This window comes from Clinocottus analis, unplaced genomic scaffold (genome assembly GCF_023055335.1).
Source record: "Clinocottus analis isolate CAN_PGR_092001 unplaced genomic scaffold, fCliAna1.0.p SCAF_11, whole genome shotgun sequence".
Classification (NCBI taxonomy): Eukaryota; Metazoa; Chordata; class Actinopteri; order Perciformes; family Cottidae; genus Clinocottus; species Clinocottus analis.
The window spans coordinates 8,471,649-8,482,619 of NW_027175832.1; the positions used below are offsets into that span (position 1 = coordinate 8,471,649).

At 41.6% G+C, this 10,971-nt stretch overlaps 2 protein-coding genes across 2 annotated transcripts; both read left to right on the top strand.

Annotated features, from left to right (window-relative positions):
- The first annotated feature begins 208 nt into the window (after window positions 1-208).
- Window positions 209-2,505, top strand: dad1 (defender against cell death 1). Its single transcript, XM_068571556.1, has 3 exons — window positions 209-531; window positions 1,370-1,539; window positions 2,295-2,505. Exons 1-2 carry the CDS (start codon window positions 321-323, stop codon window positions 1,498-1,500), a joined length of 342 nt encoding a protein of 113 aa, XP_068427657.1. The 5' UTR covers window positions 209-320; the 3' UTR covers window positions 1,501-1,539; window positions 2,295-2,505.
- A 2,805-nt stretch (window positions 2,506-5,310) lies between these two features.
- On the top strand, window positions 5,311-9,897 carry pigr (polymeric immunoglobulin receptor). Its single transcript, XM_068570521.1, has 8 exons — window positions 5,311-5,380; window positions 6,006-6,341; window positions 6,913-6,994; window positions 7,219-7,445; window positions 8,909-9,005; window positions 9,124-9,212; window positions 9,369-9,418; window positions 9,546-9,897. Exons 1-8 carry the CDS (start codon window positions 5,332-5,334, stop codon window positions 9,627-9,629), a joined length of 1,014 nt encoding a protein of 337 aa, XP_068426622.1. The 5' UTR covers window positions 5,311-5,331; the 3' UTR covers window positions 9,630-9,897.
- Window positions 9,898-10,971: the final 1,074 nt, after the last annotated feature.

Sequence of the window (10,971 nt, forward strand, 5' to 3'; positions counted from 1 at the left end):
ACATATTGGGCACTGGGGCAGTCTGCGAATTGGTGACAACAGAGAACGCATTAACCATATCTCGAAATAAGGGCAGAGTGAGCCGTCTGTCCCCTCGTCAACTCCTCTGTGTTGTAACAGTGGGCGGCGCCAAGTCTCTTCTCTCCGAGCGACTCGGAACCCCGCGCACGCGATCAATGCTCGGACCTGACTGTATTCTTTGTAACACCCAAGGCCGCTTCCGGTCTACGAGGACACGTCACTTTTTCGACTGAGGAAAAGGACCTGTGCAGAAGCTCATTGACCCCCGTTTGTACAAATTAGCCGACAAAAAACAAATCATGTCGAACTCAGTCATCTCGGTTGTTGGTCGGTTTCTAGACGAGTACACCACTACGACACCCAACAAGCTGAAGGTGGTGGATTCGTATTTGTTTTACATCTTGTTGACAGGAGCGCTGCAGTTCCTGTACTGTCTGCTCGTCGGTACCTTCCCCTTCAACAGCTTTCTGTCGGGCTTCATCTCGTGTGTGGGCGCTTTCATCCTCGGAGGTAAATACTTGTTTGGTTAAATGTTCTTTTATCTCGCCGACGACGCGTTGGTTTTATCGTGGTTTCCGTTTCTGGACTTCTGACCCGCTCGTGAACGTCTGTTCAGACACACGTCAGCTAGCCATACTAGGCTCGAGCTGTGGCTAAGGCTAACTATGTAGGAGGAAGATAAATACACACGTTCAGTGTGGCGATTTTATCACGCTCTATTAAAATATATAAGTACGCTGAACTGCCGCCTAAAGTGATCTATTTACGCTTGTAGTAAAGTGTTCAACTTAAGTTCGTGGTTTTATTGGCGTTAAAATAACGTGTGTGATCAGACTAAATACTTAGAAATGCATAATACATTATTCATGATGCAATCAAATTCAACACTGTTTCAAAACTAGCATATAGCTGATCCAGTATCACAAAGTTCCCTTTATGAAGGCAGGAGTGCTGTATCACAGTGCACCCGGGTCTTCCAGGTGCCCTCATACATCTGGGTATACCTGAGTACGTAATCTTATAATTAATGGTTTTTCCCATGGTGGAGGAAAGTGGGAACCCCTGTTGACTCAGAATAATAAAGGAGAGAAGGGGAGATTTAGTAATTGGGTTCATGTAATGATCATAACCTGAACTGTGTGATTACTCTATTTCATTGTTTGACTATGAAAATGTCCGAAGAAGATGGGAAAATGTGCAAGTATATCAATGATATTCAGTTCACAGTAATGGAAACGAGCACTAAAACATCTCTCGCCAACACTTTCACTGAAATACGTGTTATTAATAAAAACTAAGATGTCACAATAGTAAATCCACTGTCTTCTTTAATTATTTTTTTTTATAGTGTGTCTTCGTATTCAGATCAACCCACAGAACAAAGGAGACTTCTTATCCATCTCTCCGGAGAGAGCCTTCGCTGACTTCCTATTTGCTCACACCGTGCTTCATCTGGTTGTGATGAACTTCATCGGTTGAAACGGACGTGCGTCTGACTTCCCGTGTCCTCCCTCTCAGGTGGATATCTCACACGTCTCATTTTAGGAGTTCCAAAAAAATAAGTTGCTACTTTAGCTCAAAGCCCTGCTGTCACATTATAGCCCGAATCCCCAATGGAGATGATCACTCCTAGTTTTTATTTGTATATTGCTTAAGTTTCAACACATCCAGTCATCAGATTATATTGTTGTAGCTTTTCTCTCAGCTCCACGCCGCTCAAAGTATGACATTTCTGCAGCTGTTGGATTTTTCTAGTTTCTCGTTTTTAAAGTGATTTCTCCTATATATCGTTGCAGCGAGCACTTTATGTCGCCTTGATAGAGCTCACTAACCAATTAGGCCTGAACGTCCTTTCGTTCCAACATGGTATATTCAGATTTTTAAAATAGTTTAAACCAACCGAGTCCAGGACACGAATGGCACTAAATAGTTTAAAGAATGTGTTCTTTTAATGTGTTTTTGTACGACTGGTATTCTTTTGAATAAGAAAAAATGAATCATCTCACTGCAGCGTGTGAGAGATGCATGAGTGTTTATAGAATCTTACTCTCAAAGGGCAAAACATAAGAGAATGTATCCAGTCCAAGGATGATGACTGTTGGTTTGTGCTTGTAGAACAAGTGCTTGGCTTGGCTAGAAAACTGTTATGGAATTTTTAAGATTGGTTTGTGCATAATGTATTCTCTCGTTTCTCTCTCTGAATTTAAATAACTGCTCTGATAACCTCAATGTCACTAATTCAACCATCTCTTTTTTTTCTTCTATTTTCATAGATCACGCCAGGAAAAAATATCAAAACTTCACATCCCACCTATCAACACTGAATTAGTTGAACTTCCCATGCAAACATGCAGTACAATTTCCTTATGGATTGATTTCTTGCATTCTTCTCTTTTCTTTCTTATCTTTCTTTTTTTACATATAAATTTGTAAAGCATTCCCTTTTGCACTGAGAAGAATAAATAAAAACAACTCAAATGGTGACCTTGAGTATACATAAGCAGTTCTTGACAGTATTTTCAACAGACTGGGTGAGGAGTGATGTTTTTCAGTGAAATAATGTGTTTGTACATTTTAGGCGGAACAAAATGTGAATGAGTCAAAATGCAATATGGTCCTATTTGGCCAGTGAAAGTATCATGTCTATTAATTGATCCCATGAAACAGACAGTGGAACTTCTGAACCTCTATTCATGAGGGTGATGGCTATATAGTCATATTACAGCCTTAAAAATATTACTTTTTACACCAGGATTTGCAGGGGCATCATGCTACATTTTGAGTTAGCTACAGAAAAAGATATTAAAACCGTTCAAGGGGCGGGAAAAATAGGGAAAATTGCTACGAAAGGATTCCATCCCTTGCAGAATTCTTTTTTTTTTAACCCCACCCAGATATTTTATTTCTTCCTTCAAGTTGAAGAACTGAAACTCCTGTATATTCCCGAGCCGATGCGAGTGAGTGCAGCCGAGGCTCTCTGCCCATCACGCTAAGTAAGAGAGGAGAGAGCGAGAACATTGCACCCCTTGAGCAATGAGAGGGTTTGCTTCGATTGCCCGCTCTGGCACACCTGATGGAAACGCATTCCAGCTCAGTTGATTGTGGCTCTGCAGAGCCACTTAACGTTTGTCAAAGACCGCGCTGACCCGAGGGGTTCATTGGAGTTAGTTTGCTCAATGGGTGAGGGGTGTGAGGGTTTGAATTGGATGTGGAACTGCCTCGCATACAGAGATGACAAAACGGGCCGACTTAAGTCGGCGTCCCGTGTTTCTTCAGGTCCTCTACATCTCTTTCTATGCCACTTTGATAGCAGGCAAGAGATGTACCCACCTCGAAATATTAAAGGTATAAGATTATCGTCTTCCCTTTTTAAAAAAAAAAAATGTCAGCATTAAGTTGCGAGAGGTGTTTTTTTTGGACATGTCTCACTTGAAAGAATTTAAACGGGGAGTTGAGAATACCACATTTCTACATTTAAAAAAAATCTTTTTAAATAAAGGTGATTCTAACGAATCATTAAATGCCTTGTGTTAAATGTCTTAACTGGAGGTTATTTAGCGTCTGTAGTTGAAGATGTACTCTGGTCATTTACTCAAGTAAAAGTAGCAAAACCATACTTAAATGTAGACTCGGTAATCAACAACATTTACTTTGAGATTAAAACTTCTGGTACTCGGGTGGCCCATGTCATCGTTACTATTTATTTATTCATTGCACAATATTACTCGTGCGTTTACATTTTTAGTGTCCTGATTGGCCGAGGTAGAGCAGATTCTCTACTGTTTGCTATATGAAATGCATCTCGTGATACGGTCAATGTAGGTTTGTTGAAAACCGCCATGTCACTGCCGAGTAAATGTAGAAAGTGTAAAAGTTTCCTCTGAAATGTCGAGTGGAAGTATAAAGAACAACAAAATAAAAGTAGTGCTTGAGTAAATGTACATTCCACCACTATTACTGTACTTTGTGTCCAACAGAACTAGAAAATGAAAGAAACAAAACATGCAATTTATTAATCCCCTTTGGAAAATTCTTCTCTGCATTTAACCCATCCTTGATTAAGTAGCGGTGGGCTGCCCTGTGAGGTGCAACCAGAGGTTTGGTGTCTTGCTCAGAGACACTTCGCCGTGTGAACCGGTTATCTTGTGATAATGGAACAACCGCTCATCCCCCTGAGCTACAGCTGCCATGAGGTCACAGTTTGAGGATCTTGCTCAAATTTGACAGAATTTTATGTCTGTAATTCATACTGCAGACTTGATCTGTGATATTGTGTTTTTGACCAAACTGCTTTCTCTTACATCTCATTAACTAATCTGAAACATGGAGGAAAGTTGGGATCATCGAGCACATCCTGTTTTGTTTTCAATTCACCAAAATCAATCTCTCTTGACAGAGTGCAACAGATCTGCGAACCAGACCTTCCGATTGAAACGCTGTGACTAATTAGTTTTGGGGAAAGTTTCGATTCTCAAGTCTGCCAGGACGACTGTCGCGGGAACGTGTTCAGTTTCACTTCTGTTTTCCCGGGAAAATAATGACCAGAAAAGGCCTTGCAGCCCCGTCTCCCCCAAAAAGGGCGTTTAGGGACATCCATGACACCCTTCACAGAGCAAATTGGGAGCCTTGGAATAATTGTTTGTTAATTCAGTGGCTGACGAGGACGGGGGCCGGGGAGAAAGGGGGGTGGCTGTGTGTCGGAGCTTAATCCGACAAATGAAGACTGGACCAAATCCAAAGTTTTCAGGCATCAAAATCAAATTATTTCATTGTCGCCTGCCAAATGATTCTTTTGCATGCATGGTGGGAAGGCTCTTGGCGTTTGGTTGCTTTGGAGGATAGGTTATATTAAGAATACAAAATGATGGATAACTATGAAATGCAGGAGATATAAGAGTCATGACGGATATATATTTAAATTCAAAAGGGCCCAAAACTGTAGTTAAAAAAAATAAAAATGTTATACAATCCAAAAATAAGCATTTGTTGCTCAGAAAAATAAAATTCACACCAAACACAAAAGCTAATAAGTATGTTTCCCAAAATCCAGTTATTCTGTAGTCTTGATTTTTGTGGGAGTCCAGTGTCAAAGAAATACAAAAGATGTCAGCAAAAGGTTCATTTAATACAAAAAAAATACCTCAAAAACGTTTTAGCTCATAATAAGAGATCAGACTCTTGGCACCTTCATGGTTAATATCTGGAACATCTGGATCCAACTTGTAGTCACATGACCGAGGGCTTATTGGCATTGCGGAACTAGGAGTTTGTGTTGAGACAAGAGAGAGATCCTCAAACTTACAGCAAAACATGCTGCGACCCTTTCTGCTCGCCCTCAGTCTGTTACTATGGATCCCAGGTAATAACCAAGAGCATATTAGCTTATGAAAGTTGTACAAGATGTCTGTTGTAGCCTTTTTATATGCAGATAATTGAGGAAACAGGAGAGTTCTTAGGACGATTCATGTCTATCATGCAGCCCCCTCACATTGAATTGTGCTTTCGGCAAAGACTCACGCTTCAGATCTCTTTACTATTTTATCTCTTCTCCTTATTACTCATCGCTGAGAAATGACTAGCAAGGTTGTTAATGTTATTTCTCTGCTTGAGCCAGGGAAGGATTTTGTGTTATTGTCCTTTTTTTTCTTCTTTTTGTGTAATCTTCCAACCCTCCGTGCCGCTTGCCCATGGCAACATTATGTTTGATGTTTATTTTGCCAAGTCTCCAAAAGCCTGTTATATTTGTCCGCCCCAAATCTCTACTTTAGAGGGATAATCCAATTTTGAAATACAGGGAAGTTAAATAGGGAATAGTGTTTTGTCACAAAGGAAACTGAAACCATAAATGTGGAAGGAGTATTGCTCAAGGGCACTTTCCCTGCCGCTAAACCCCAGATAACAAACGTCCACTGTGAGTCTTGTTTTGACTGAGAGTCTGAGCTCAAGTTGGAACTCAGCACTCAATCTTGTCCACTCTCCGCCAGGCTTTCTCTGCAGGGTAACCACCGAGGGAGAGCTCTCAGTCATGGAGGGTCAATCCCTCACAGTCCCGTGTCATTATGACCCCCAGTATGCCAGCTATGTGAAGTACTGGTGCCGGGGGAAGATGAGGGAGTTCTGCACCAGCTTGGCTCGAACCGATCTGGTCAATCCAGCCACCGAGAAGGTGAGCATCTTCGACGACCCTGTCCAGCAGGTGTTCGCTGTGACCATGGGCGACCTGAAGGAGGGGGACTCCGGCTGGTACATGTGCGGCGTGGAGGTGGGCGGCGCGTGGACCGCCGACATTGTCGCTTACACGTACATCAAGGTCGTTCATGGTGAGTAATAGAGTGATTGTTGAACTGACGCGCATCTTGTTGATCGCCGTTGAAAAGGCCATTGTAATGCATTTTGAATGCTTTGACTGCAAATATTTAAAAAAATAGGAAAGTGTGTCGGATTTAGTGGCCCCTAGTGGCATTATCGTAGATTGCAACCAACTGAATACCACTTTCCTCGCTCCTATGTTTCCAAGACTGTTTAGTGAGCTGCCGAGGGCCAAAGGAACCGTGGTAATAACACTCAGACAAGCGGTACAACAGCTTTGCCCTCTGCAGCTCACTTTACACCACTTTTGCAATCATGGCGGGGAGCTACGGTGGCCTTCAGGTAACAAAAATGTGAAAGGTTCTCGCCAGAGCCGGTGTTTGTCCATTCTGGACTGTAGAAACATGATGGACTCTGTGAAAAGAACCTGCTCCCATATGTAAATGGGACCCCAGGGAGTCTTAGTTTCAGGTGATTGTACACAAATTAAAACATAGTTGTGAATATCATACTCCATTTCTGCTAATAGATCACCCATAATGCAACACACTGGCCTTTTAAGCCTGCATTCCTTTCCTGCAGGTATATCAGTGGTGAACAACCGACTAAGTGGGGAAGAAGGGAGTAGCGTCACAGTGGAATGCCACTACAGTGAGAGATACAGGTATACTATTGTCAAATTCAACATATTACGATTGTCAGTTGTTGTTGTAGTTGCTTTTTTTTTTTACCATCAGACAATGACGAATACCCACTTTTAAAAAACACATTTCTAAAGCGCAAACCTGAAAAAACATGGTTATTTGTTTAAAAAGAAATCTTCAATTCAAGCCAAACAGTGATGGACAGTGAGCCTTCACTGACTCCCCTGTCACTGCCTGCAAACAGAGACATCGAGAAGAAGTGGTGTCGGAGTGGAGACTGGAGCTCCTGCCTGCTGACTGGTTCTGAGGGGAGCTACGAAGACACTTCAGTGGCCATCAGCGATGACAGAACTAGGACTTTCACTATAACGTTAAAGAAGCTGCGGATGAGTGATAGCGGCTGGTACTGGTGCTCTGTGGCAGCGCAGCAGATGCTGGTGCATGTGCTGGTCACACCAAGACCCACGACGAGTAGGTTGACAAAGAAACAAACATATATATATAATTCAATGTCGGGTTATTGTGAGTTTTATTTAACGTAGTATTGTTTTTTTGGCACTTGGTTTGGAAGACCAAGCAGACACAACATTTACATTTCCTTTAAGGGGCCTATTTAAGTCCAATAATCACTCTTCTTTTAGCTTTGTTGTGGTTTCCACTAACTCCTGAGAATAAGATCCTGCTCTGTAGCCACAGCATTACATTCACCAGCTATAGATGACTGAAAACAGCTATGCTGTTTTCAGTCATCTGAGGTTCATGAGAGCCATGAGAGAGAATCATGTGAAGTTCATTAGCGGGTGGAAATCAAAAACAACGAGCTTAAAGAAACTAAAAGGCTCAATGAGGGCTGCCAGAATGAGCCCTTAACCCAGAGAAGAGTGAGCATTTCTGCTGCCTCTTTCGGAAGTCATTGGGTTTTTTTTAATCGTTTTTGTGTTGGTCAGATGTCTGTAATAAGGTTTAACAGAAGCTTAAGACATTTAACGTTCCGTTCCACCGCTTAAAACACGTCAGCAGATACACCACTCTCGAATATTTAAGCTTTTACATGCCTTAAAAAAGGCAGTTGCTGACAAGCGGCTAAATTACGGCAACAGAACTTTAGCTGAGGGCAGTCATGTGACCGAACATTAGCTTTTTTTTTCCATCTGGCGTTTTCACTCATAAAAAATCATAAAAGTATGGTGTCCCTTTGTCAAGATTATCTAGTTTTAACTTTTATTTTATCATATAACCTAAAATCCCATTGAAAGAAATCCTTGGCTTTCTGCTGAAGGAATCAGTGTGGGTCTAACTTCTCAGTTGGTTTCCAAAGATACGTCATTCCCACAGCACTCTATTAAGGTAGAGTGATGATTCTCTGTGAGTTTGTCATTATACCACTTTCACAGCAAGCATAATCATTTTACTCATTACTGCAGCTTGAAGAAATACTTTTATTTTCATCATCCTAATCCTCACAAAGTCGGCCTAATTCTCACTAACCTGGATTTCAGTCTGCGAAACTTCTATTAACATTCGTTGAGTTTAGCTTGGCAGGTAAAAAACAGACAAATCAGTGTACTATGGAGAGATGATAAGATGGTGATCTGACTCGCAAATGGAAACTCTCTCAACGCTATTAAAAGCACTGTGTGTATGAAAAGAGCAAAAGTCTGCTGCTACGTGGCTTCTTCCCCACGCTCATCACTCTGCAGCGGCTGAATGAGAAGCAGCCAAGAGCAGCTCTGAAGATCAATATGCGTTTGTGACAGATGGCGGGGGGGATCATATAGGTCTCTGGCTGTACAAAGGTATTGATCATCATGAGTCGCTTATCAAGAAATATTGACCCCATGAACTCTGCGGGGGTGCTGCTGCAAACACTCTTTTGCTTATACAAGGGCATTGTTTTTTTCTTCTTTTTAAAGCAATACTTTGTATATCCTCAGCTGCCGGGACTTCGACACCCGCACCGACACAGAGTCAGTCTGTTGCGAACCTGCCTCCGCCCAAGCCCATCACTAAGGAGTCCCGTAACATTAACAGGCAAGAGGACTGAAGCTCTGTCATTCTTTTGGCTGCCGTGTCACTCTGTAAAAGCGGATGCAACACGGGGCCCTGAGCTGCTCTTGAAGACCGCTGAGTGTTTGTGTCTGTGTTTTAGCCACATCTTGGAGTCCTTGCTGGTGTGTGCCTCCGTCATGTTCCTCGTGGGCTTGGCCATATTGGCGAGGAAGTGGTGGAAACAACACAGTATGGCAACTTCTCTTTCCTTCTGAATATAAAAGCAAAGCAGAATCATACCACTAACCTCAACTATAGGTCCATGAAATATTGCCCATGCATTAAATATATGCATAATGCTTATTTGCATGATCATTTGCGGCTATCCTCTCTATCCATTTCTAGGGCAGGATCCTGTGCTGAGACAAGTAAATAGGATAAAAGCAAGGCACAATGTAAGCCCCGTTGATAAAAATAAAATCTGTCATTTTTCCATTTCACTCTATTTACAGATAAACACTATTATCAAGCATATGCTTTAAAGATTGTTATCATACTCATTTTTCTTTCTGTCTTCCGCAGGCGTACTCAGGAGATGTAGGTGACCCGCAGAGCGCTGCTGTCATTTTCCGTAACGCGGATTCCCAGGACGTGCATATGTACTGAGCTTTACCAACGTGGTGTTTATTGTTACTTTGCAACTGAATGTAATTGTTTATGTCGATTCACTGCACACAGCACATGCTTTATTTCCACTTTATTTCTGCTTGCTGCTTTATCAATGCAACTGCCATAGTATGGAAAATTACAAGTATACTTGTCTTGTAAGAATTCATCAAAATACAATCATGTGGTCTTTTTTTGTAATTGTTCTTTAATGGCACTGTGGTCATGTATTTTTTTTTTTTTTGTTGAAATTAGAGATTTTTGCATATTGGTGGAGTTTACATTCTAACTGATAACTAATTATTATTATTTCTATTTTTATGAATACAATGCATACATTAAAAACATTTTTGATAAGTTATGATTTGAATTCATGTGGGAAAACATTTATTTTACAGGTCCATTATTGACTGATCACTTTCCGTTAAGTTCTGTGGAAAGAAATGATCAATTTGATGCTATTTACGGAGGAAATAGAGATGATCACCATATTTGGCAAATGCACTGCAATCCTGAACTTATCTAGACTTTAGCCTGAGAAGCTGTATGTAAGAATGCCAATGTCCAAATCAGTTAGACCGGACATTAAACGGACTTAACCCTCTAGCACAAAGTCTGTGTAATGTCATGGCAAGTGAGAGAGTGTATTGATGACATTCTACGATGTGATTGGCGCAAAGCCGGAAGAGTACAAACTTCCAAGAGTGAAGAAGCGTTTATGTGAATGAAGACACCAACGAAAAGGTCTAACTGGAATGACGACAAGATTTGGGATCTCATGACGAGAAGGGCAGACGCCAAAACTGTCAGAAGAATTGAAGGATCAGCTTAAAGACTTTGTTGTTTACGACCAAATTGCAACTTGGCTATGGGATCGCTGTGTAGTCCAAGCCACAGCGCAGGGGAAACATTACTATAAGAGCGGTGACAAAGAGAATAGAAGCAGAACTCTCTGGTATTTATTGGAAAATTGCTGCTAGATAGCGCTTTGACAACAATAACAAATGTATTCGACATGAAGGGATGTATGGTCATTGCATTTTCATGGTTTTGTATGGAGAGACACATGGACGGCGGGAGAGAGGTAAAGGGCCATACATAGATCCTGTCGATCCTTGATAGATTCTAGACCGCATGACTTTTTTTGACCAGGTCAATGGAAAGTGGTAAGAACACAAGGCACTAGGAGGTCATTTGGTCACTATCTGACCACAGATGTGGTGCGCATGCTCAACCAATTGAGCTACAAGGGCGACCCCTTCTGGCGTGATTACACTAGCGGTCAAGTTAACGGAATATTTTCCATCATTGACGGATCTAATGACGGGAAAATGTAAAGGCC